The sequence below is a fragment of the Corvus cornix genome, chromosome 1A, assembly GCF_000738735.6.
Source record: "Corvus cornix cornix isolate S_Up_H32 chromosome 1A, ASM73873v5, whole genome shotgun sequence".
NCBI lineage: Eukaryota > Metazoa > Chordata > Aves > Passeriformes > Corvidae > Corvus > Corvus cornix.
Genome location: NC_047057.1, coordinates 53,259,968 through 53,287,572, shown reverse-complemented (window position 1 = coordinate 53,287,572; position 27,605 = coordinate 53,259,968). Strand labels below are relative to the sequence as shown.

The following is a 27,605-nucleotide window of genomic DNA, read 5'->3' as shown; positions in this document are numbered from 1 at the left end:
CAGAATTTTGAAAGTAAGATGGAGCTGTTAGCAGAGAAACTTCCATGGAGTTTGGGAAGAGGAAGATTCTCTGATGTATCTGGGAACCAACAAATACTGTTTTTCTAGAACATCAATGTTCCCTGGTTTTATTATGTTTGAAGGTCCCTTCTATGCTGAGAGTTTTACTTGCAATTGTCTAAGCTATTACCTGCATTCAGTTTGGGATGAGTACCAGGTTTTCCACTTAATCAGGTACCTTGAAGACACCTTTCCTTGGGATGCTGGTAGTCCTCCTACTGGCAGAGCACACTAGATGGGTTTCTCCCTGAGGTGCTGTGTGTGAACACCTGCATCTGTGAATTAGGAACAAGATTTTTCCTTGTGACTTCAAGCCCTTTTGGATTTGTCAGAGAAGAATTGTCATGTCTCTTCTTTGACAGTGTCTCAAAGCAAGACTTCTTTTCAGTGACTTTATTTCCTTTTCCTACAAAATAGATTTGATTTAAAAAGTACTGAATTTTTAAAGATATGAGTTCATTTTAATCTACAGTGTTGTTTTAATGTGAATTGATAAAATGACAGGCCAAAAAGTAAGAAATGCAGTTTTCTCTTGCCTCTTTCATGCTAGATGAAGTGATCTAGGATCAGACCTGAGTCAAGAGTTAAATATTCTCTGCTCGATATGGATGCCATTAGGTGCCCTGCTGCCAGCTAAAATATAAAGAATAGGGATATTTATTATATTCTGCTAGTCAGTTATCTGATGAGATTGTATTGTTAAACTATACAAGGTAGAATTAAGTGCTTGTATATGTAATACTGAAAGCTTGTATTTCTAGGTCCCATCGATTCCTGTACTATGTGCAGTTCTTTCCATCTTTTTAATAGAAAAGTGAAAGTTTGGCTGACAGCTGGTCCACTGGCAGAAAACAAAGTTGCACTGTTTTCTTGTACAGAGATTTTGGGGACACAAGCAGTAACTGTGAAAAATTTAGCTTTGTTGAAAATCCAGTTGTTCAATGGGTAATATTCTCTGGGAAATAATGCTTAAAGAAATTTTGGAGTTATGGTTGAAGTCCATCCTTCTCCTTCTTGGAGAAGGGGCAGTTAGTGAAGGATCCTGAAGAGTCTTGAAGAAGGATCCACCAGAAGCAAACATAGTTGAGGAGGGAGACATAAATTGCAGTTTATGACCTAATTGTTAGTTTGTGTTGTTAAAACAAATCCTTACGTGGGAGGAGCTGAGTACAGCTGGTGTGAAGTGTGTCTGAGGGCAGGTTAGGTAAAGCAGGTGATCCTTCTTAGTGCAAGTGAAAAACAGCTGGGGGAGGAATGGAAGGGGTGCAGAGACTCTAATATTGTGTAACTTGGCCATTGACTTGATGTCTGATGCCTGCCACGTATCCAGAGGGAAATTGAGTCACGTTAGCACAGGTGGAAGCCATCCCATGCCACGTCCTTGCTCGTGCGGGGCGGCAGCCACGGCCGCTCGGCATTCAGGCCCCGTGTGCCCGGGTTTGCTGCACGCCGACCGCCTGTTTAGGAAAAAACAAATGAAACCCACAATTTAAAAGTGATTTGAGATGTGTATGTTGGTCCTGTGCGCTGAATAAAGGCGGGCCCTGAAAGGCAGGGAGGGAGTGCGCGGCCCAATAATTAGGGGCCCATTGTCATGCAGATGCAGAAGGGGGGCTGCGCTGGGGGTCCGTGGGGAGCTGCGGAATGGATTTGCCGACGCTCAGGACAGCGGCCGCAGGATGGAGGATGCTCGGTTAGCACAGCTTCCCGTGAGGGATGCAGGAGATCCTGGGCGACGAGGGCTGCAGACTGAGCCTTGCTAGGTGGGGTGTTGTTCATGTGCGTGGGTTCCCGGGACAGCACAAAAAGGCCTCCCAAGAGGGTCTGATGTTCAGAGGAGATAGCCCGGCTCCCGTAAGGTCCAGCATCCTAAAGCCTCGCTTAAATAACTCCTAAAAGTTAATTACATGAAAACTTGCAGCGTGGTGTACAGGTTTACCTCACTGTTTAGGTATCAAAGCCATCTATGCCGAATGGCTTCATCGAGGAAAAAGTTGTTAAAATCTCAAAATGTGTTTGATACAGCAGTGTTTGCCAAAGAATACCCTTTTGGAGCTGCTGATTGTGCTCCACTCAGCTTTCACCAAGGAATGTTTCATACGTTTAACAAAACACAATTTAATCGGAATTATTCTATGCATATTCCTAAATTGTTTCAAAGGAACAAATGCAAAGTAGGAAGAATCCAATATCTGAAGTTTAATTTTAATTATCTTTTTCTTTATTCATCTTTTATCCAAGTTTTTGGAAAGTCAGCAAATCAGAGTTGCCTCGGAAGCAGTTAATGGGGAATATTATCAGAGAAATCACACAGAAAGAAATAAAGTGTATTACAGAATATACACTTCTCATTCAGAATTAATCTCTGTAAATTTATAAACATCTAGTATATACCTTATGTTAGGATCAAACACTGGGTGTACCCCATTATTTTAAATGCCTTATCTAATATAAAACTTGGGTAATGCAACAGTTCCCTTGGAATGAGTGAAACTGTTTGCATGTTCTGACATGCTGCTAGAGATCTAAGAGTTACTTTTTTTTCATATAAATTTTATCTTTTTCAATGTCACTATTACTAGGCATCACTCTGCTCCTGCTACGAGTGATACTTGCATGGTTTATTGCCTTAAGCAGTATCTACAGATGGTAGTTTAGGAAACATCATTATTTACATTTCCAAAATTCAGCCAATATCTTGAGAAAGTTTTGGCACTTGAGAACATTTTAGATTTTTAAAAATTATTTGAATTATTTTTTAAAAAAATTCTTACCATTCAAAACTTCTTTTTAAAAAAATGGTTCATGAATTCCTGAGAAATTCCTGATGAAATTACATAGCATTTTTTTGTTTGTTTCTTAACAGATGAGGAAAAAGAAAATAATAGAGCATCAAAACCGCATTCAACTCCAGCTACACTGCAATGGTAAGATGCCTTTTAAAAAAATCAAGAAAATCTATTAGTGTTTTTAATGATGCATTTTCCAGATGAAGAGAATAGAGCTCTTGGCCATCTTAGACAGTTCTAGAGATACTTTCACTGTAAGTGTTTAATGTGCCTGTTAGTAACCTGTACAGCATTTCTCAACAAATGTCTTACAGGATTTCTTTGAACAGAGGAAACCTCTGATAAAGTTTAGATTATCTACCTGGCATAGATATTTGCCACCTTGCCAGCTGATTATTTGTGGTTTGTCATCATTGTTACATTCATTACAAAAAGAAAACTAGTACTGAGAATCTTTTTCGAGACTCACATTTGTTTCAGTGTCGGATGAAGCCCACCCTTACTGACTGTTTTACTGACATGAGATCTCTGTAATTTAATGTAGAAGACAACAAAAGGAAAGAGTTTGAGGTTTGATTAATTTGTCAAAATCCCCTTGCAAAGTCAGTGAGGAGAAAAAAAGGAAGGGTAATTAGGAAGAGAGAGAGGATAATTTGTGAGTTAGTCTACAGTGCTATAAAAAATAAACAAGTGCTGTTCCCAGTGATTTGCAGATGTATTTTAGTCTGCATGTTCTGTAATGTGTACCTGTAATTCTGACATCCCTTGCTAGAGGTCATCTCTTAGACCTTTCTTGACTTTTGCCTTAATTTAGGTTTTCAACTCTTGTTTAAGTTTCTTAATGTTGTAAGTGATCAAGTATCTTTTGGGAGGTTCCATGTATCTGGAGAACAGAGCTCTGTTACAGAGAAGCCTCTGAGCATGCTTATCTGAAATCCCACAGTCCTCAGCTTGTTTTAAGCCTTTTTAAAGAAAGGCCTTTACCTAAAAGTACCTGAAGTACTTCTCGTAGTTTTCTGGATGAAAAGATAAGATTATTGGTAAAAAATGTGGGGTTTTTAAAGCAAAATGTTAGCAAAGTTCTTTCTCTGCTTCTGTCAGTCTCTTGGGAGATTTCACTGAAAAAGCCAGCAAAGAATAATTCATTCAGTGTATTTTACTCTGTTTTCCTTCCTGTTAAATTACATGATTCTGTGAATCACATAATGATTATGAATGCATAAAGATGATTTGGATTATTTATTCTATATTTTCTTTTTAAAGTTGATTGGTGAGGTTTTTAGACCAAAAAACCTCGAGACCTGTGGGTTGATTTTGAATAGGTTGCTGCCAGTATTCAGAAACTTACAGACACTTTCCATGTAAACAATGAGATGGACAAATATAAATAAAGCCATGTAGTTTGGAGCTATTGTTTCTTTGTACCTATTTGTATCACAGAAGTCCTGTTTTTCAGAAGTTCAAGAAAAGTGAATGACTTTTCTTTAACAGACTCTCAGGAAAGGAAGTGGCTACAGGCAGAAAATTTATAATAATGAAATGTCATACTGGTATTTTTTTTCGTTATTCACTCCCACAACTTCAACACAGTTCAAAAAGGATACTAAAGAACTATCTAGCTAAAATAAAGCAGCAAGCAGGTCTTACCAGTCTCAGATTCAGAGCAGTGTTTATTTTGCAGTGAAGTCAGTTAAGAGTCTTTTCCACAGGAGCAAATAATGTGGTAGCCAAGAAGCCAGCATTAACTAGAACATCCAGTGATACTGTTCCCAACAGAAAACAGGCAAATACTGTCAACAGTCTTTTGCCAAATACTCTCAAGCTTCGTCAGTCAAAAAGGTTACTAAATCCTTAAACTCCTGGGATATTGAGCCCCGCTGGAATGTACTGTGCACACTAATGCTTATTCAGCAGTGTTTGCAGTAGAATCATAGAATTTTGGTTCTGAAAAGGCTGCTTACAGCTTCTTCCTTTCTGTCTTGGTAGTGTACTGGCTTTACTACCTGTCTGTGGTATTATGTTTCTTACATGTTGAGGTAGGTCAAATATTCTCCCCTTTGAGTCTTCTGGAGCATCTGCAATTTCCTCCGTTCATTTTCCACCCAAAATTCCATGAGGTAACAGAAAGCAAGTAAGTTTCCATGTTTAAAATCTTTAGCTGCTGTCAAACTGAATTATACAATTGGCTGATTTATTAACAGGCATGTAGGTAAAAAGTTTCCCAGCTTACTAGCCATACCCACAGAACAGTTTTCTGGTAGTTTCCATATGCTTTTCAACATATGTACTGCAGCTTTGAATTGGTATTTCCTGGAGAAATTGATATACTAAGTAAAATGAGAAGCTCAAAAGTTATGGTCAAACTGCTAAAGTAGCAAGCTCATTTTGTGTGAAGATGAGCAGTTTCCACTGTTTGGGAAGTCAAACACATTAGCATCAGGTTATTTGTACTGCAGTAGCACCCAGCAACCCGTGGGCTGGTAAACTGCTGTGATCAGCACTGTAGAAGTGCTGCACAGAGTACTTCCTGAAGGGTTAGCTTTCCATGTTGGACAGTTTTGCCTGCTCAGGTGTGGTGGTCAAACCTCAGCCAACAAGTAAATACCACACCAGCTGCTCACTCACTTCTTCTCCTTCCCTGCTCCCAGTGGGATGGGGAGGAGAGTTGGAAAAAGGTAAAACCCGTGGGCCAAGGACAGATGAATAATTAAAGTAAAATAAGATGATGATAATAATAATAATAATAATAATAGTGTTAATTAAAAGGAAAAAGAGTAATAAACCCCAAGAAAAAACAAGTGATGCACAGTGCAGTTGCACACCACCTGCTGACCAAGGCCCAGCCCATCCCTGAGCAGTGATCAGCACCTCACAGCCAACTCCCCCCAGATTATATGCTGAGTATGATGTTCCATGGTATGGAGTATTCCTTTGGCCTGTTCAGGGCAGCTGTCCTGGTTGTGGGCACCCCCAGCTTCTTGTGCTCCTCTCTGGCACAGCGTGGGAGACTGGAGAGTCCTTGACTTGGGGTAAGCACAACTTAGCAACACCTAAAACATCAGTGTGTTATCAACATTACTCTCATACTAAACCCAAAACACAGTGCAGTGCCAGCCAATAGGAAAAAAAATAACCTTTCTCAGCCAAAAGCAGAACATCAGGCGTCACAAGTATTTGCACACACAGGGAAGACTAAAAAATGTATCTGAATATTCCTTGGGCAAGCATGTGTCCTGTCTTCTAACAACAATCTCTGGGCTGGATTCTAGAGGTGGAAGTGATGGGGTAAATTATTGAGCGGTTTTCAGGATACAGTACCAAACTGCCCTTGTTCTGGCAAATGGACACCTCACAATTGTCTGCAGCATCTGGTGTCTGCCAAATTAAAACGGGTCATGTTTGTACTGGTAGATGCTACTACCATTTAGAGCTAGTGAAGGCAATGGAGTGTTGGAAAACAGAAACTGAGGAAATGTCAGTTGCAATGAAAAAGGAGAGGAAGAAAGCATAGCAAAGACATAAGGGAAATATGTACTTTTTTTTGCATGGTTCATATTGCCATCAACTTTATTAGTTATTCCTTTTCTGGCATCTTGCTGAAAAGGGCAAATTATATCAATCCCATGGGGAGCTATCCTTAATGTTTGTGCCTCTTCAAAGGTGAAATATGTTGAACATTTTAAATGTGGAAGATGAAGAACAGCTGAAGAAGCCAAGAATCGTGTCTGGATGACTGTCAGCCTGGCTAAATAGCCTTTTCCTGGAAACAGGAATGATGCTTTTGTTTTGTTTCATTGATGACACAAAATGAAGTGAAAGGCCTGGTAAATGTAGCATTACTGCCAAATACATCATAATTGAGGAAACTGCCAAATACATCATAATTTGGGAAGCTACATGAGCTTGAATTTAACTGTTAAGGCATGAATATAGCAATACCTAGTATTCTATGCTTATCCCATGAGCCTGTGTTCGTTATCATCATAAAGCTATAGCTTGGCTCTGAAATGCACGTGTTTATTTCAGGGGTGAACTGGTTGACCAAGGTGTAGGTGTGAAACTTTATTTCACTTCATTTTGGTGTGTGTGTTTACTTCCCCAAACACAGAATTATTCAAAGTACAGATAACCTAATCCCACGCAGTTTGGTGGCTTCCAGTGTAGGTACTCTGAATAATAACAGTACTGTGAAGCTAAAGTCAACAAAACTATTCTATTTTCTGCAACATTTATAAAAAGAATTTAAAAAGAGGAAGGTAAAGCATAGCTAGGGAATGGATTCTCCCCAGATTCGTGCTTTCTTATACAATGTTCAATCAAAATTAACGTGTTCCAGAATCTTCTGTGTGATTAACAGTGGTTAACATCATGGTTGTTCTGTAGTGTTGATATAAAAATAAATCTTTAACAACACTACAGACATGACTCTGATATAGAATAATCTCATTTAATCTAGAGCTATGTAAGTGTATATGGAGGGAAGCAGTAACAGGGACAGATAAACTCTCATTCCTGTGGAAGGATTAGGGACTTTATTCCTATACTGTAGTGGTACAAAAGGTCTCATTGTGAACTACTGGATTTCACAGGGCTTTATTATAACATTTAAAATGTTTATATATATATTTATATATACTTATATTTTGTAACTGGTAATGAATTGTTAGGTTGAATATTGCATTCATTATTTTTCTACAATACTCTAGAATGCAGCTGGATTCAAAATATGATAAAGTTGTTAAATAAAAGACAGGAAAATAAAAGAAGTGGAGCAAGATGGGATTTTGATCATTAAAAAAAGTTCAGGTATAATGGGGCATTGTTCAGTGTCAGACTAATGACTCTCTGTGAAAGAGAGGAGAAAAAGAGAAAAATTCATCAGATATGAAGAGAAATAATTAACTGCTTTTCTTTCTGTCCTGTCTTGGTCACGGAAGCTGACATTCCAATTAGCAGCTATAGTATACAAACGAACTCTCCAGGTTTTGAAAGGAGGTTTTGTTAGAGCACTATGAAATTGAGGAAAGATGCCATGATGATATTTCTGTAGAAACCAGGGAAGAATAGATGTTGCCCATACAAACTGATTCCATTCATCTAGCCGGATATCTTATTAAAATAGTTTGCAGTCACAAATGATCACGATAACTGAAATGGAAGGTAGGTAGGGCCTGAAAAAGGCAATGAGGGAGAGAAACTAGATATTTGGAAGGTGTTCTACAGTCATCAAATGGCAGGGGATTATTTGCTGTAAAACTGCAAGCTTTTTGATTATTATTTTGATAATAATTATTTTGGTTATTATTATTTCCTGTAAAACTGCAAGTATTTATTTTTTAATACAATTAAGAGGAAGTTGCACCTAACTTCTTCCCTTACCCAGCAAGGCAGACAAGCACACATGTAACTGTAGTTGACTATGACTGACACCATCAACGACAAGATTAATTATGGTTTAATGTCAAGTGTGTATGTAAATATCTCCTGAACATTTTTGGGTCAGCAATCATAAAAATGGCATTTCAAAGGAACGTTTCTTCTAATCTTTAGATTTATCATTAGACCAGCTTAAAGCTTTAAAGATAAAGCATATGCCTACTCATACATTTGACATATAATTTAAAATTTTATAGTTGTGTATTTGCATGTATAAACAAATGATGATTGTTTCTAAAAGGTAGAAGAGGTTGTTATTTCACTGGGTTTTTTTCAGCATTGTATTCAGATTGTGGTTTCTTTTTGTTTTTTCACTTTGCCCATGAACAATAGCAAGAAAATATTACACAATAAGATTTTGTGGACACTCCTGTGTATTTGCAAATTACTTGCTTTAGCCACACCTGCTTCCTCAAGGTAAGCAATTTTGCAGCAGCACAGGAGTGAAAAGAGTGTGATGAACCAAAGGTGATGTGTTCTGTAAAGAAGGAGAGCATGCTTCCCCTTAGTGAATATTTACTGTTTCATAGTTGGACATATATTTGTTTACTGCAGGATGCTTTCAGGGTATAACAGATTGCTGAGAACTCAGAGCCTATGGTTTTTGATAGCAAGTATGAACCAAGTGAAGCAAGCAAGTATTATGGGAGTGAATTGGAAGGAGCACTTAGGAACAGAGCAGAGAAAATTTAGTAGACAAGTGGAAGTCAGCATGTTTGGCCTTAAAACGTGAAGCTTTGTATACTGTTTACCATACAGGACATCCAACATACTTGCAGTTCTCTCTGTTTGATATTTGCTTTTTAAGGCTGGAGGAGAACTATGAGATTGCAGAAGGTGTTTGCATTCCTCGAAGTGCTCTCTACATGCATTACTTGGACTTCTGTGAGAAAAATGACACACAACCTGTTAATGCTGCCAGCTTTGGGAAGGTAAGTCTAAACTGCAGTATGACACCTTAAAATCTCACCTGGTTCAGGTGAATTTGTATTATTGAAAAGAATTAAATCTTCTTATACTGTTAGAGACAAAGGTATATGAATGAAATCTCTTGTGTATTCAAGTTATTGGACAAAGGCTAAGATTTTAAGTATTTTGATGGTTGGAATAATTTCTAACCATGGATAGGCTCCAGAGAATGTCAGTTTCCAGCCAAGCTGACAGTGACATGGTACACAGTATTGGCAGTTAAAGCTGGATTGGAAGTGGAATACAAGCCAGTGTAAACACATCTGCATTATGACCTGCACTGCTTAAACAAATGTGTAATTTTTAAAAACAGAAGGGTAAAATTGAACTCTAGAGCTAGTCTGTGCCGTTCTTGCAAGCATGATATGGACATCTCTGAGTTAATGATATCAAATGATGTGGCAAATTCACATGGTGGAGTACAATGCCTCCAGATATGAAAGTCCAGAAAGTATCTAGCTGCTTTTGTGAGCACTGCAGGTACAGGGTGCCCAGTTATCCAAGTTGTCTTTTCACTGATTCCTTGTGCTTCCCTTTCTAATCCTGCTGTAGTAGGAGCCACTGAGGTTAACTCCAGCTTCACAGTGGAGATGCACTCTTAGCACAGACACAGCTGTGCATCATCTGGTGTGAGCAGTAAAGCTCTTATGCTCCACACAAACAGCAGATGTTAATAGCTGGCTAGAAGGTAACATAAAGTTTGTATTTTGGATTTACTGGTCAGGTGATATTTTCTTCTCAGTGAAAAACAGGATGATATTTAAAACTGAAATTCTACTGTAAACTGTGTCACAAGCCTTTAAAACTTGTCAGTTGTGGAAAAAAACCCCAAAGTGTACAGTTTGTCACTGCTTTTGAAATGCTTGCAAGCATGAATCTGAAGCCAATTGTCCCGCAAGCTGTTCTCTTTTAGTGTTTGCAACATTTGTTCTATAGAAGTGCTGGGTATTCAAAGAAAGAAAAATGCTTCTAGGGTAAGTGCCTGTGTAAAGAGTAGGTGAAGAATATATTTAATGAGGTGACATTTTCTATAGTGCATCTTTAGGCAGGCAGCTTGGCAAGGAAAGTAAAGTGTACCATGTTGTAACATTATTATGTTTGTTGTATCTTGAAGACCTGCACGGCTCAGTAGATTCTGTGTCAGGTTTCTGTTTAAATACACTGCAAAAGTGTGAGTGAAGTTGTTCATTGTACATATTATTGCTACCAAGTGGTAAGTATAGTGGCAACATGTAATTTAGGAACAGTGAAAATAAGAAACAGATTTCATGCAGGCTCACGTATTTGGAACATGGCTCAAACTTACACAATGCTACTTCTGCTGCTGCTAAAAACTTCTGTATATTGTAGAGAGTAAATATTCCAGAATTATTCCATCAGAACATAAATTTACCAGGGATTCTACCATTTATCAGTATGTGGCAGTTTTGTTACACTGTTTAATACTTCATCCCCCTTCTCTCCTGCCTCTCATACATAGACCTGCTCATTGGTAGGAATCTCTTGACCTAGCAGGACAGGTACTATGACTTCCACCCAAAAATCGTGGCATTCCAATATGTTTTTCATGTGCTGTGATCCAAGTGTTTTCCTCTTGGTTGCAATAGAGTTCTGAAGCAGTGAGGCATGAAATTTTTACCTTTTTGTGGAGAGGAAGGAAGCCCTACATCACGGTACTGTTTCACACTAGTACTTTGGGTGGCCATTACTTTTGCCTCTGGGAACTGGCACTTCTGCACTGGTCCAGGAACTTCTGACAACAGTGGGGCAAATATTGACATGAAATCAGCTTCTCCATCTGCAGAACCTGAGCAGACCCCACTGATCCTTTCCAGCCTGTTACTGCTAACAAAATGTACTGCACAGGCATGAAGATCTGCAAGGCACATCTCCATTCTCTCAACAGCTTGCAGACAGCTTCTCCTTTGGAGCAGGTACATGGGTGTAGTTTTAGCCAACGTTTATTATTATGTGACTTACATACCATATTGGCAAGGTGAGCTGCATAAATGTCTTGGAGGCAGTTGAAGCAGTGCAGTGAAATAGGTGCTATTTAAGGAATTCTGAACTTAGCTTCTGAAACAGAAACCCTGGACATGTTTGTCTTCATTGGGAAACATCAGGAGCCTTGCAGCTGTCATCTCCTCCAGAGAAAGGAGGTAGTTGTTCTGTAAAATAGTAGACAGTTCACCTTTCAGTAGACCACACTGAATTTATAATTCATCTCTGAACTTTAGCTCTGTGGGCAATGTTAAATATTCAGGCTTTTTCTTTAACAGACTGGTAGTTTTTAGATCGATGTGGAGTTCAGCACATTAAAACAAACTGTAAGAAGTAACAGTGTTTCCTATTAAATTTCTAGGACAAGGACTGAACATCAGACAGTTGGTAATATTGCATTAATGAAACCAAAATTGGTCTGGGGAGTAGAGAGATTAACAGAGAGACAGTAATACAGACTGTTTTCATAGGAAGCCAAGCTAATAGCAATTAAAGGAACAAGAAGAGCAAAGAAGAGAAATACTGTATAAATAAACAGCTCTTAAAAAGCAGCCTGTACTCTTAAGCCACATAAAGTATACATAAAATTAGGAATACTCTAGCATGGCTATTAATTGATATATTCTCATATGGCAAAGGGAGCTGTAACTTTGTTAGTCAAGATTTTCGTGTTTCACTCACTCATTTAGCATGCAAAAATGCCAGTTTTATCTATATTAGCATTTGCCAATGTGCTGTGCTGCCTAGCCTGTCATTACAGTACTTTTTATTGTCTGCAAAAGACAGGACCCAGCATTCTTTTATATACCTTAACTAAATAGTAATTAGGGAGGGCCCTGTGAATTTGCTGGTTACAGCTCAGCATTAAGTGGAGAGTTCAGTGTTAAACTCCTCCTCTTACTGTAGACAGCCAAGCATTTTATATTTTGATTTCATGCAAAAGTGAGGCAGAATAAGTGAAAATATTCCATGGAAGCAGTGAGAAGACAGGGAGGTACAGTGGGGCAGGGCAGGTGTGTCACAGAGTTATTAACAATCAAATGTTGCATATGAGAACAAGCTCTCTCACAGTGGACGTGTTTAGACTGTGAATTAGCCTTCAGGCAGAAGGAGTGAAAGCCCTGTTGCTGAGGTCACTTAAAAAGGACGGCAGCCTTGTGCCCCTCAGCCCTGTGCTGCGAATGCCTTGGGCTCTGCTCCGGGACCTTGGGGATTTGGAGAGCAGTTTAAGGTGTTTCCAGCTGCAAGTTCTGCCACTGCCTGCTGCAGGGAAGGTTGTGCAGATGTATCTTTGTTTTGGGTTTTACCTGAGCAACATGTTGACATAAAACGCTGGTGATAATTAACACACTGAGCAAAGAATTATGGTGGATGATGACTCTCACTTCTCATTCTTACGGGGTTTCATTGCAAAAACGAAATCATTCTGGATAAGGGCCTTCACCAAATCAAGTAAAAAGCAGGAGTGTTTTGAGCATTTCCAAAGCCCTCAGTAGCTATTGTGGGGGGTGGGAGGGTGCCATAAGGCTCTCCTGGCTCTACCATTCTGCCCAGCTGTTAGCTGGGTTGGCAGGTCTTTGAGCTTCTCTTTCACTTTTATTTCCAACACTGATTTTTGTTCTTGTTTCTTTTGTGACCCTGTATGTACACTGCTTTCTTAGTCAAGACCCTCGAAGATGTAATCTTCCTCAACTGCACCGATCTCTCCCATCCTCCGTGTCCTCAGTTCACTGCTTTAAATTTACTGTGCCCTGCTAATTCCCCTGCCGGGCCCTGCCATATCCCTCCCCCAGAACAGAAGGACTGACTCGTGGTGAAACCACTTTGCATCCTCACGAAGCTGAGCTCTTCCCAGCTCCCATGTGCCCCCTGGAGGATAAATACTTTCCTCGTCTGGTTCGGTGTTGGGTTTTTTGGTCTTTTTTACCTTTGGGGCTTTCCTGCCATGTCTTTTGAGAAGCAATAATAAATTAATGTTTGAAAAGGAAAACGGAGGTTGCTGGCGCTTCTCAGGGTGGTTCTTCCCCAATCTGAGGTCCTTTTACATCATTTTGGCATCTTAAAGAGGCTTAACATGGATGCACGCTCACACAAATTTTGTTGCTTTGTGACTGGCTTTGCTGTAAGCGAAAATTACATTCCAATTAATGCATTTCATTAGATAAAAGGCAGAGTCCACAATAGACTTGTAATATTGCTTAGGAAAGAACCCTTTTCCCCCAATAGTTTACTTTGCTCCAGGGAGGTACAAGCTGTACCAGCCAGATTCCTTTTTCATCACAATGTACTGTCTCTATGCCCAGAAGTTTTGCTGGCAGGACTGCCCCTCCAAGCATGACTAGGATAAATAGGATTTACAGTTTCTTGCTGTCATACTGTATGATTTTAATGTTTGAAAAGGACAGACAAGACCTTTACTAAAACCTCATTGATAATGACATTGTGATGTGATTGCATTCTGGTTTGTCTTTGTATTGAAATGCACCTATCAGGAAATTGCCTGCTGTTGTTCATAAGGAGATACTTCTCCTGAAGATGTGGTTTTTTATTTCTTTACTCTCAATTTGCTCTTAAGTAGCCTCAATAGTAAGTGGTATAGCAAAGCCATATTTACTCTTAGTGCTCTCTTCTGATAGATTAAAACAGCATTTGCTTTATTATGAGCAATTTCTGCAACACTGAATACAAAAATAGAACTGGGGAAAAAATCAATGTAAATCCGAGGATGTGGTTTCTCTTATTGCATTGAATCAGTCTGTCAGTGCTATCTGAGCAGTCCTCGCTTTTCCTTCATCCCTTTTTAACAGCTAGGGTTCCTGACTGAAGGACACTTAACACCAGTATGAGTTTTCTTCCCAATTCAGAACCTTCTAGGCCAAGCTCCCCTGATGAGACCATAATAACACAAGTACTGCAGAAGCAGTCATGCTGGTGCGGGGAATGGTGATCCTACAGTGTAGTCAGAAAGGTCATTGCTCCCTTGGCTCTGCTTCACTCATCCCTTGTATTATTGCAGGTTGCTGACTACTGCCTTTTTCTCCTTGAGCCTGGGGAGTAAGAAAACCAGGGAGGACAGCTCAGTTTCTCTGGAGTGACTTTTCCTTTCTCAATCCCCTACAGCAATGGGATTTTTAGTGGCTTTGCCACTTCAAGCATCTGGCTTCCAGTTAGGCCTTAAGCATGGAGTGGCCCCTGGGCTGCTTTACCTCACGCCTTGTCAACACGTCCCAGAGGCTGTGCTTACAGCACAGGGTCTGCCAGAGTGCAGGGATCCTGGCGCTCAGCCTTTCCCACAGATAGGCTGGGTCATGGCAGGCAGTGTGCTGGCACCAGTACAGAGCAGGGGGAGTTGTGCAGGGTTTTAGATCTGCTTGGCTTCAGCAAGTCAGCACCAAAAGTGGCCACAGCTCAGCTAAGGATCTGAGGCAGAACACTCAGTGTTTGCAGCTTTGTTGGGACGCAGTAATCTGTTTGATCGTGCCTTAGGCTGAATTCCATCTGGCCAGAGGAACTGCTGAAGGAGGATATTGTTTTACATAGATGAATTTGAGGAGAGGTCTCACAAGCTTCACTAAAGAGTCCAGTTCAGTTGGCGCTCCTCACAGAATCTAATCTCCATAGCAGGCAGGGTTGGGCACAGGTTTTTCTGCCTTGCTTTGCAATATCAGTTGAGATGTATCAGTGCTAGAAACAAGTTTTTATCCTACAGCTAGACCATGCCCTATTCAAAAACTCGGGAAAGTAAGTAGAGAGAAATGGGAAAGTTATTGAATCTAAATAGGCAACAGATCTGCGGTCAAGAGTACCGAGCCTGTACATTGCAATCTTCCCTGCTGGCCATGCAAGTAAGCAACCAAGGGGTAGAGAAGGCACAGACACAGCCACACCTCTTCTGCTTTTGTTTGCACAGCTTGGTGGATTTCAGAGACAGAAATGGTATTTTGGACTACTTTGATTATGCTCTTTCCAATCAGTGGGTGCAAGTTTTCTTGACCATTTCCTCAAGACTATAGGTTGTTGAATCAGCCCCAAGCCATCTTTGAGCCAAAAGGACCCTCTTAACACAGGTGTTAATATAACAGGCTGCCTCAGAGCAGGATTTTGAAAAGCACTGAAGCTGATGGGGAAACCCTGAAATGATCCAGCTGGAAAAGTAATGGCTCAAAGATGAATGAGCCAAAAATCCTTACAAGACCGAGGACATCAGTATTGCTTGTGTTTCACAGCAATGAGAATAAGGAAAGCATCTCTCTGTGAGAATAAAGCTATGTTGGTATCACTGATTTCTTTGCTGCTGCCATGGCAAAGAGTATTAAGACTGAAACACCACAATAGAAGTTAGTAAATAAACACACATCTTCTATACCTGTCTTCATAAAAGAAAAGCATGCTGTCTAGATATGGGACCTGAAACCTGAATTAAGATTAACAGAACCAGGCCCTGTTATGAAGAATTGTTATGGGAGGAAAGAGAATGTATTCCATGGTATGCAGAATCTCTCTAGAACCTCATAGAACTAGCAAGTGCAGAACCTGGAATCCATTTCTCATTCTGGCAGTGTGCAATTGCTGGGTTGCAACTTAATTTGATCTTATTTCACTACTCTGTGAAATTCTAGAAACAAGACTAGAATTATGTCAAATAGAAAGGAACAAGACTAATGAAGAATAGCATCCCTTCTAGATCAGGAGCACTGACAAAATGTTCATGCCTTGTGAAAAGCAGAAATTTAAATTATTCAAGTGTAAAGACTTCTAAAAACCGTCCTCTGCCTGTTGCCCCATAGTAAAATTTAATATTTGGACAAAGGAGGGAAGAAAAAAATTACTTTGAAAGTTCCAGACATCTCTGGCTTCTCTCATCCTTACTTGTTTGCATGAAGACAGACACATAAGGTGCTTTATAAGATTTCTTTTCCCTGTTTTGTTTTGACATGTCATAGATGATTTTAGATGGAAAAATTGAGAAACACAGAGTTCAGAGTTGGATAGTGAATGCAATGAGGAGTGATGGGTCACAGCGTAGTGGTGAAAGCCGAATGTCCATGCCCATGGCAGAATGTTTGGAATAAGCTGATCTTTAAGGTCCCTGCCAACTCAAGCCATTCTGTGATTCTATAATTCTTCATTTTAAAGCTGAGCCTGGATCTGCTTGTGTTGTAATGTTGCAGTACTGGTGCTGTGGGGAGAGAGGCAGTGGCAGAAATGACAGCTGGCAATAATCAGGTTGAAGGAATGCAGCCTTGCAGCCGTTAGTGGGTAACAGAGCAGCTCCTGCAGTTACTAGTGCCTAAGGTTAATAGATTGTGCAGACTCTAATACGACCCTGACAGAGGAAGTGCATTTTTCTTGTTGTTGCTCAAAAAGCTTTCTATGTTTTACACAGATGCTCAAGTGACCCATTTTATTTTTATTGCCTTAAGAATGACCAAAAATACAAGTAACTAGGTATTTAATTCAAGTTTATTCAGACACCTCTGCTAGGTTTAAAAAGCTGAAGTGGGATAAAAATCCTGTATTCTCCCCATATGATCTACCTGCACAGACACTCCGAAAACCATTTGTCAGGACTATCTTCAGAAATGTTATACAAATGCTGACCTGGATATACTAGTCCCCTAAAAAAATGTAAACTAAATATATGTTGTTTTATAATGTAATGACTTCTGTCTTCATCTTAGGTATGCACTAGGCACTCACCAGGAGAACTGTGGAGTAGCAAAAAGATAAAGCAGTTCTTAATAATATTGGTTTTAATCAAGAAAGGCATAGAAGATCTTCTGTAGGCAGAAGGCAAGATCATGTCTTAAGAACAGTTCAGAGAAAAGAGAAGGAGAACAGATTGAAGTTCAGTAACTGAGGAAGAAATTGCAGAAACATTTTTTTTCTGAGGCTAACATAATAGGGACAGAAGCTATTTCTGTGTGAAATTCCTGGTCTACATCTGTCTCAAAACCAAAAAGCCAGCTAGCCTAAAATAATGCCTAACAGTCAAAACTGCCATGTAACTTAGGTGAAATTTTACTTGGAAAGCATAAAACCTGTACCTTTTTACTCAGCAGATCTTCCAGAGCAGCTGGAATTATGGTCAGTTTGGATGAGTGTGAGATGAAATTTTAGCTCCACTGAAGGACAGTGGTAAAGATCCATTCACTCCAGAATTCCCTTGGATACCACCCTTGAGATCTTTTTGCCACTGTTTCTTTGAGAATCCAGAACTGCTGTGAGAACAGGGCCTGGGCCCCATTCAGAAAGCAGCTCATAGTGCATGGTCTGGTCTTGATTCATCTGCTTGTGCAACTTCACTGCAATGATGAGAGGAAAATGATCCAACTTGGTTTTCAGATCCAAACCTGGATTTTCATGTCTGACAATTAGAACCACTTCCTTCCCCACACAATTGTAAAATTAACACATTTTGTCTATAGGTCTTTAAAAGTTAATAAACCAACAATGACATATTTGTGCAGTAATTTTTCAGGCTGACAATGAGATAAATTTAAAAGAAAAACAAACATATTAGGGTCTCTGCCTTTTCTCTCTCCACTGATTTCAGCACACAGTGAACTCCACTTTATCCTGCCTGATCTGACTTCCTCTCCCCTTTCAGGGAAATCTTCCTGCCTTTACCAGTATCATTGCACAGAGATTTGCATAAACATAGCTGAATATAAACATTTATATGAACAGAGAGTTCTTTCAGTACATGATTTGTTTTGTTTCAAACACAGACATTAATAACCACGCATATGTGTACAAGCACCTAGGTATAAGTATACCATGTTATATTTTACATATACAGCATTAGATAAAAATGTTCTGACTTCTTTTTCAAAGGTTTGCTTGATTGTTCTCTTTTTTTTTTGTTTTGTAAATTACTGGGAAATAGTGTTTTAAGTGATGCATAATTTTAAGATATATTCTGAAAGGTGTATCTTGTTTAAAATGTGCTGGATTTGAAAAAGAAACAAGGAAAAGAAAAAAGGATCATCTGATCAACTGCTTCATTATTATTCTCTTTTCCTGATCACCTCTGCCCTGGTATGTAGAAATTGGCTGATTTATTTAAATCCCAGGAACTCCCACAGCATATGGTTCATAAAGTAGCATTTACAGTGTGCATTGTAACACTTCACTGCCACTGGAAAGACTTGCAAGTAATATGGTTTGATGCTGTTCCAAAAGGAAAAATAGAGTAAAACTATCACTAATATTAAGTCAATTGCTGTAAAAGCAGCTTTTGGAGAGGGATGATATTTTCTGAATGAAAACTGATGCAAGAAAACCCCCAAAAAACCAACCAAAAAAACCAACACAGCCAACCCTAAAAAAATCCCCTAGCCCAAAAACACCATCCTCAGAAAGTAGTTCTTCAACACTGCCTTTTTTCCCACAGCCTTGTGGAGCCCCCAACCCTGTCTGCAGAAAATGAAAGAGAGAGGGGTGGGATTAATGTGTAATTAAAGGGAATTTGGAAGGCTGAGATGTTGCGGAATGTTAGATCAGTAGCTGGAACAGCATGTGGTGTTCTTTAGGCAGGCTTCATTGAATCCATACAAAAAAAGAAAGAAGGGCTTCTTGCCTGTCTGCTCATTTATCAAACAGCTAGGCTGAACTTTCACAGCTCCACAAAAGTGTTTTACTGTTTGCTGAAGTTTTGCTCCAGAAATTAAAGCTGAACAACCTAGCGACTCTGAGTCTTTGCTGCATTTTTGACATCAGCCACCTTGTGCAAAGCTCTTGGAAACTAACACAGGTCAATTTTTATATGATACTAAGGGAAGATGGTTGTACCTTCGCTAAACTCCCCCCAAAAAGTACTGAAGAAATGGTCAAATATGTGACATTGTAATGTCTTTATTTATATAGCACCCTTTGATCTAAATACGTGTTCCAAAGCTTTCAGTCATCAATCAGGATTAAATATTTGTCATGGTGGCAAAATGGCTAATGGAGGAAAAAAAAAAAAATCTATATTATTTAATCAATTTAAATTGACTTTTTTCCTAGTTGAACAGTTTTATTCCATCTTGAAGGCTTGTTTTCCTTTAATATTAGTTGCTGCTACCCCCCAAAGAGGAAGCATTTAGCAATTTATGTAACAAAACCACAATTAAAATGGATTACAAATTTTAAAAGGAAGAAGCTCCTTCGCAAGTAAATCTTCAAGGCTTACTGCAGTTTTTGTTGCATGACTGTTCTCTCAGAAAAATTTTCCTCCTACTGCAGACCCCACTGAGAATCTGGTTCAATCCTGTGAGGTGCTGAGCATCTCCTTTCCAGCAACAACAGCAAAGCTTTTTCATCAGGATTAGCCTGGTTGATAGAGGCTCTGACTACTGAAGGCACAATCTACATTCACTGATCCATTTCCTTAAATGCAACTGTCACTGAATAAGTTTTGGGTTACAGTAGCAATGTTCTTTCAATGTCTGCTGACACACTAGAGTTCGGATTCTTGATGATATCCTGCTGTTTCTGAGATCCATTTGTTTTCCATAGAGGATAAATTGATTATGAGGTATCTTTACAAATGCCATGATGAGTTTTCCTTGGTAGAAATGATGCCCCTGTCAAATACCAAAATCTTTTCAGAGAATCATCTTTCAGAAAAAGAAGTGTTTAGTGGCAGGTTTGTGAAGGTCTGTAGAGAACTTTGTTGATCCTTCAAAGAGACATGAAAAAATAGTACGCCAATCCTAATTACAGTCCTCCTTAGTTTAGAGGCAGAACTGATCTTAGATTTTTAAGGAAGTATGTTCTACTCCAGTAACTTATGCAAGTATTTAAATTAATGGTAGTTAGTGGAATTATAGTGAAGTTTAAAGTCTCTTTCCCCTCTTTCAGTAATGGAAAAAATCAAGAGTTTATTTCTGATTTTTCCTACCACATATTTTATTGACTTCACAGTGCAGTTTTTCTGATTTTCTGTCTTGAAAGTCCATATTAAATTAAGTATTAGTAAATGTGCTTTTCCATCTATCTTAATAAAAGTTTTATTTATTTGCAGATAATAAGACAACAGTTTCCACAACTAACAACAAGAAGACTGGGAACCAGAGGCCAATCAAAGTAAGCAGTGTATGGTAATATTATCATCTCTCACAGGGCCCCATCTGGCTCTGGCTTTACCGAATGGAATCATATGAAAATAGGGAATAATTTGTCCAGTTAGGGCCTTAAAACCAACTTTGATGGAGGTTCTATTGTAGTCTTTACATTATCTTATAGATTCAGCAGTGATCCTTCAAAGGGGGTCTAATGGAGGCCAACAGCATACTGATTTGATCAGCAATATTTTCTGTATTGTTTTTCATCTCAGCTCACTTTACACAACATAAAGGACATTTGCACTCAGGAGTAATGGAACTACTGTTGGAGGCTGTGAAATAACAACTGGTTAGCATCATGTTTCAGGCTAGAGAACAAGGGTCAGAATGCTCTTTGGAATTTAGGTAGGAACATACATTGGCCTAAACTGAAATTGTCCACAAACCTGTGTTTAACCACCATTTTTCCTGTGTAATGAAATCCAGCATATCTTTAGGGACTAAAATATTAGCTTATTGCCTTACCCAAAGCTGGTATTTTCTGAGAACAGTTCATCCTAATTCCAGAATGAGAAACTGATTCAGAATTAAGAATGCACTTCCTGGGGTATTTGACTTTTTCCAATTGTTGATAAGATGTGATTTTACCAATTTATGAAGAGGATACAGTGATGTTATTATACTTTTTTTCTGCTTGTGGACTCAAAGAAATTTTTCCAGTGTAGCTTTGAATCTTTTTCTGGCAAGCATTAGGCCCCTCACGTAATAAAATCTGCTTTTCTTGCTTAGCTTTCACAGAATCCTACAGAGTAGCAAAAGTGTAGTATCTATAGCTCACAGGTGAAAATACTATGGAAAGGGAAATGAAAATGTGAGATGGTGTGTTTGCAAAATTTTGTTGGTAAAGCTTCTCTTTCAAAGTAAAGCCTGAAAAACACGATATTGCTAAATGCTAAGAATGAAATATGCTATTAGGATTGAGCTTACATACTAAAGCTAGAACGACCTGCTCTTTAAAGAAAAAAAGAAACTAAGACGCTAAAAGAAATGCAATTAAAGATAGATTTACTGTGCTCTTCTAATAAGTGGTCCATGCCAAGCAGTATTTCTTTGATGGGACAACATGTTCTTTCCCCAGCTTGATGTTTTCTTAGTTTTTGTAACTAAGCTTTCTTTTTCTAGAACAGACATATTTAAGCAGCTAACTGAAGATTTGAAATCCATTCCCAAATGCAAATTCAGAGTTGCCATAACATCACTCATCAAGCCACCAGACAAACTCTCAGGTGGAAATTCTGAGCTAGCCCAACAGCATACTAGGAAAGCATGACAGGTCTATAATCAAAGTGTCAGGACTTAGTACTGAATGTAAGTTTTGTGGAAGTTCATAAAGATTCCTCATAAAGAGTGAAAGTGTGCACAAGTTGCTTTGTGGACACATTCATATGAGTACCCCCTATCAGCAATCAAATCATCCTGACATCAGCTACAGTTTTGTTACTTGTCCTTCCATTTAATTAAAGCAGTGAGCACTGCTTTATTTCCAAACCAGAGTTCCTCCCACAGCACCAGGAGTCTCTCAGAGGGCAAGACGCTCTTGATCTGCTGATTAGAGGTGTCTTGCACCTCTAAAAGCTGTCTCTTTACTCTCACTGAGGCTACAAGTCAGTGAGGCTTAATATTTCTTCACAATTTCTCCCTAACTTGCCTGCCTGTCAGAGCAGCTTTCAGGTCACATACTCCTTTCATGCCACTTGTGCAATGGTTCTGCTCCCCATCTAGCAAATAAGGGGCTTCTGTCACATACACACAGAAGCTACATGCATGCCGTACTTTAGGATAAATGCTCTCCTTGGCAGACCCAGCACAGCTGTAACTGAGCTCTGGTTTTGTTTTCAGAAACATCTGACTGCATTCCAGTTAAGTGTTACGTAAAGAAATTACTTTAGGCATTAACACTTTGGTCCCTTTATCACCAACTGTGCTGACCGATTGCTGCCAGTATTATTCTCGTTCCACTTCCCTGCTACTGCCAAAGGAAATTCAGCCACAGAAGTGGTTAAGATTATCTGACTTCACACTGTTCTGCCTTCAGTCTTTTTATAGCACGGCTGCCTTGTAGCATTACAAAGTTCAGAGCTACAATGGTGCTATACTCTTGCTCATCAGTTGTGAGCTTTCTGGTTTGCAGCTGTTTTATTGATGTAAGCATGCAGCTGTTTTCTATGGCACTGAGCTTAAAAACAGTTCCACCACAGGTGAGCCGTGAGAAGGCAGCTGAACATAAAAAGCAATTTATTTCTGTACTGTAGTCTGAAACTCTTCAATTTGGTATACAAAGTGTGAGTTAAGCCAGTGGGAGCTACATGGTGTAAAGGGAATTTTGCTTCTTTCTTTCAAGGAGTGCTGTATATAACAGATCCATGAGGGTAAAAAGTATTCCACTTTAACACAAAAATGATTTTGTTGTCTGCATGTTGTTATTCTACATATCAAAATTTCAAACCCTGTTTATTGAATTAAGTTGATTTTTTTTTTCTGATAGAAATACAAAAAAGTAATTGGAAAAGAGTGTATAAACTACTCTAGTGAGTTTTTGCCCTTTGCAATGGTAAAACTACTGAAAGAAGAAGCTATCTAGAAAAACTTTGGAGTTAATTTGGCTACTGCTGCCTATATGATTTTGAAGCTACATGGAAAACTCTTATGCAGTTTACTACCAAGTGCAATATACCAGGAATTAAACATTGCACAGTGAAATTCTACTACATTTTCCAGGCTTGCGTTTTTTTCCCTTCACCGATTTAAGACAAAACTTGATATGAGACTGACCCCTGTTTACATTATAGAAGCCTTTCAGTCCTGCTTGCTCTGACTTTTTCTGTCTTCCTGTCCTTCCCTGAGCAATTTGTGTTGCTGGCTCCCCACAGCATTTCCTTTTGGGTTCCCCTGCCCCAGATGCAACACATAGGCCACGTGTGAGTTTTATGGCTCTTATGTGCAGCACTTGCCTGGCAGCTGTGAGGGACCAAACTGGGCACTTTAACTGAGAGCTGGAAGTGTTGCCATTCAAGCTAAAAAGCCAAAGTTCTACAGCTGATGCTGTAACCCCAGCACAAACTTGCCATTAGTTACCTGTAACAGGTTAGTCTGAAGCCTGGTTTCTTGTATAGAATGCATGTTTTGACCTAAGCTCTGATGGGAAAATTTGGAACCAATACTGTTGCTTTCTCAGGTATTGAAGCTAGGAAATTCCATTAATCACTGACGTTACACCACGTCAGTGTAATGTTTTAAGATATTTCACTTGGATTATCCAATGTTGAGTTCAAGACAGCTTTTATTTTTAATGAAAACAGGGAATGTCCTCAGTGGGTATGGCCAGGGAACCATGTACTAGAAATTGGCTACAACACCCCAGACCTCCTCTCAGCCCATCTCTGCTGATAGAAAAGTTTGGGCTTCCAGCTCTTTGCCACCATTTTATACTGGGAATTATGACATGCACTGATCTGTGGGTGAATGACTGTGAATGGAAAAAGGAAAAGTCACTGGTTAGTTAAACTACCATCACTTAGATGCTACTCTTTAACTAATTGCATTGATGACCGTTGTAGAACAGCCGAAAGCAAATTTGTGTCTATTCAAGTGAACAGATCTGATGGCAGCACTCTGAAGTAGTAGCTGACTGAAGAGTGAAAGAAGCATCCAGAGACAGAACTTCTTGTGCCACCATAGTGGGATCCAGAAGAGAGTCTCATGATGATCTGATAGGCTTTTGATAGGCTATAAGGAGAGAAGTGGAGGATCATTGAAAAGACTGTGTAGGATTTGGCTGAAGCAGAAGTATACCAGCAATACAATCTTGTGATGCCTTTTGTAATCATTACAAATTTAGCTGATGGGTTGGGTGCCTACAGCTGAGAAACCAAAATAAAAGTTAGGAAATTACAGAAGGACTAAGATAACCTTTGCTCCTTTGATGCAAGAGTTTTGCTTGATAGTCAGTGCTTCCATTGGCACCTGTAATACAGCTGAGTGGTAGCACAAAGTTGTGCCATGAGGCCACCAATCTGTTTCTGCAGCACAGCCACACTGTAATTCCCAGTGTGGCCTCCACAGACAGAGTTAGTGCTGTGTGGTATCCCTCGCTGATCAAAGCCCAGTGCTGATGCTAGGGTATGAAGCAAATAATTGGAATTGTACATTTCCTGCCATTCATTGCTTTCCAGCACAAGCCCTTTCCCCACCTCTTTTGGTTGAAGTGTTTTCAATTTTTGAAACTGTTCTGATCAGCTCAATTGCAATAAAGACTCATGCTTTTCAGAGACCAAACCAGCCCTCACCAGCCTGAGAATCAGGGAGCTGAAATAACAACAGAAGGGCTAGTCCAGAGGGTCTGTACCTCTGCTTATTGCTGAACTAAAGGAGCAGCTGCACAACAGAGCTCTGCCAACAAGTAGCTTTAGGACGCTTTTTATTTCTGTACTAAGAAGTTAAAAAAGGGAAGTACATTATTTTCCTGCCCTACATCAGAGTCACCTTTCTTCTACCACAAGGAATGAAAACTGTAAGCTCAATATATTACCACAGTATTCTGCTGCTGAATCAATGCTTGTAAATAATATATAAACTATTGCTCAGTCTATTTTGCTGTAGAAATCACTTGCATTATCGGTTGCCCTTTTCCTCCATATATTTTTCTTTAATTTTCAAACAATCTGCTTTATAAAATACACATCTCTATGTATCAGGTACCATTATTATGGAATTGCAGTGAAAGAAAACTCCCAGTATTATGATGTGATGTATTCTAAAAAAGGAGCAGCCTGGGTCAACGAAACAGGAAAAAAAGAAGTAACCAAACAGACAGTGGCGTATTCACCAAGATCCAAACTGGGAACATTGCTGCCAGAGTTTCCAAATGTCAAAGATCTAAATCTGCCAGCCAGTCTGCCAGAGGAGAAGGTAACACTTTGGAAATCTTTTCTCAGCTTGTCTTGGGTTTTTTTTTCCCTGCTCTGGATGAAAGCTTTGCCTAATATATAAAGACTTTAACCTAGAGTAAGTTTAATTATGCTTTGACTTGATTTATGGGGGACTGAATTACTTCATCTAATAGGAAGAAATATCTTCCCTTAAAATAGGCAGCTGACACTATCAGCTGTAGAGTATTTCTAACGCCCATGAGCATTTTTTAAAAGTTGCATTACATACAGGAGGGCAACTTTTAAAATTATGTGATGTTGGAGTGCAACTTCTAAAATATGTTACAGCCCTCTAATCTGTGAACACACTTGAAGGCAAACTGAAAAACAGTTCTAATGCTTTCTTGAGCAGAGAGGGACTTAGTGCATTTCTTATCCTTCTAGAGTAGAAATTCAGAGAATCCCAGCTGCACATATGACAAAAATGCTCTGGCTTCTCTTGGCTGAGCTTGCTGGGTTTCTGGTTCTATGCACATGTGTAGTATCAATGTGAAATGGACAAAAGAATGGGTTTTTTTAGTTCTTTATGTCCTAATTAGGGCCACATTCTCGTCTTTGATCTCACTGAGGCTTTTTGCTCCTCTTACATTTGAAGAATCCCCATTGACAGAAAAATCCATGAATTCAAAGGGAGAATTTACTTTTGAGAAGAAAACTCATCTTACAGCTAATCTAACTAGACTTTAACTGATTTCATTATTTTTGCAGTTGTGCATAGATAAGGTAAGAAAAAACTTGCTTTTTCTGTGCTCTGTGTTCTGATATTTTAAAAGTGGATTTCTTAAAGCAGAATGATTTTTTGTGTGTCTCCTTCATTTTTTTTCAGGTTTCTACCTTTATTATGATGTATAGGACTCACTGTCAGAGGATCCTAGACACTGTAATAAGAGCAAACTTTGATGAGGTATGGTTAGAAACTGCAGTTGCCGTTTAATGATACAGAAGGTACCAGTGGGTTTGAGACCCTATTTTGTATGTTATATTACAGACTTAGAGCTTGTGGTGCTCGATGCTTTTCAGGAGCAAGGAACAATAGCTGTACTTGAGTGTATAATATGTGACTGATAGCCCTAAATGTCACTTACAACGCTGTGTGAGTTGGAGGAACAAAAGCAATGAGAATGTTTTTGCCCTCTGTTCTCTAGCAGGATTAAGGTAGCAATATCCCCTTACAAGATGTTGGACAATCCAGTTCTTACAACTCAAGGAGTGTGTCCACCACAACTTTTTGTTGGAACTGAGCTGCCCGAAGGAATTCCTCTGAGTGCTCAGCAGAGCCAGGGCAGGTGTCACAGCCACAACAGTGGGCTCTGCTGGTCTGTTAACAATGATGCAGAGTGGTGGGGGGATTACAGCCTCCCAGATATCCCAGAGAGCCACAGCTGAAGTCTTCAGTTGCTCAGTTGTGCTGCAGTGCAGCTGGGAACACACACACACTGCTCAGCAGTTAATGCCATCTCTTAGAGAGGGATAAGGCTTGTACCTGTTCATATCTGACTGAATCTGAGGGGTTTCTGGGAGTGCACGCAGACAGCTCTATAATTAGAGCTGAAAACTAAAATGTTACTGGAATGCAAGCAGGTTTATATAACATGGGAAGATGGCTTCTTATCCAGGATAACATATCTGGCTATAGAGATACTGAGGACTTGATTCAAATATTTCATTCAGGTCCTGGAAAAAAAAAAAACAACAAGGGAAATGGGTCTTTTGACTCAGTCTTCTGAACAAGGGGAAGAAATTCCCTGGTTTTTTTCTTACTGTTTAATTCTCACACTCTTCTGGTTAAAGCTCATTTTGCACCCTTGTACACAGTCTAGAAGTTTCCATGTGAGAAAATTATGTGACACATTCAGGAAATTTAGCTCGGTGAGTCTCAGAATAGTTTCTTAAGAGCAAGATGCTATATTTTATTAGGGTTATCAGGATCTATGGTAGGGAAGGGGCTGAGCAGTAACAATATAGAAATGGCAAATACTCTTTGCCACATGTGGTGTGGTTGCTTACTTCACTACAGATTGTGTGCAGAAAGTTATCATTTGTGAATGCTGGTGTTCTGACCCCTGTGGAACTGATCATATCAGTCTCAGAAGAACACCTTTATTTCCTAAACTAAAATTTTCAGAGGTATGTTTTGCTGTGTCTGAAACCTCTCCCCTATTTTTGGGTTCTTTGCCTTTCTCCACTTTTTCTCCACTTTCCTTCCTGGTGGAGGAAAGATAAAATCCAAAAGTGTGGTGTTTCTTTCCAAAGCGAAGACAGAAAATGGTACATTGACCCTTGTAAGCCATGTGCTATCCTCCTCTCCCTCC

General features: G+C 39.4%; 1 protein-coding gene across 3 annotated transcripts in view; it reads left to right on the top strand.

Annotated features, from left to right (window-relative positions):
- RFX4 (regulatory factor X4) overlaps positions 1 to 27,605 on the top strand; it is an 87,659-nt gene that overhangs the window by 23,550 nt on the left and 36,504 nt on the right. For 2 of the 3 annotated variants that reach the window (XM_010410480.4, XM_010410479.4), the window contains exons 3-7: positions 2,927 to 2,987; positions 9,094 to 9,217; positions 20,266 to 20,327; positions 25,060 to 25,273; positions 26,120 to 26,197. In XM_010410480.4, the coding sequence (XP_010408782.1) occupies positions 2,927 to 2,987; positions 9,094 to 9,217; positions 20,266 to 20,327; positions 25,060 to 25,273; positions 26,120 to 26,197 (539 nt within the window). Of the gene's footprint in view, positions 1 to 2,926; positions 2,988 to 9,064; positions 9,218 to 20,265; positions 20,328 to 25,059; positions 25,274 to 26,119; positions 26,198 to 27,605 lie in introns of those variants that run through there. The other variant, XM_010410481.4, reaches the window with a different exon arrangement.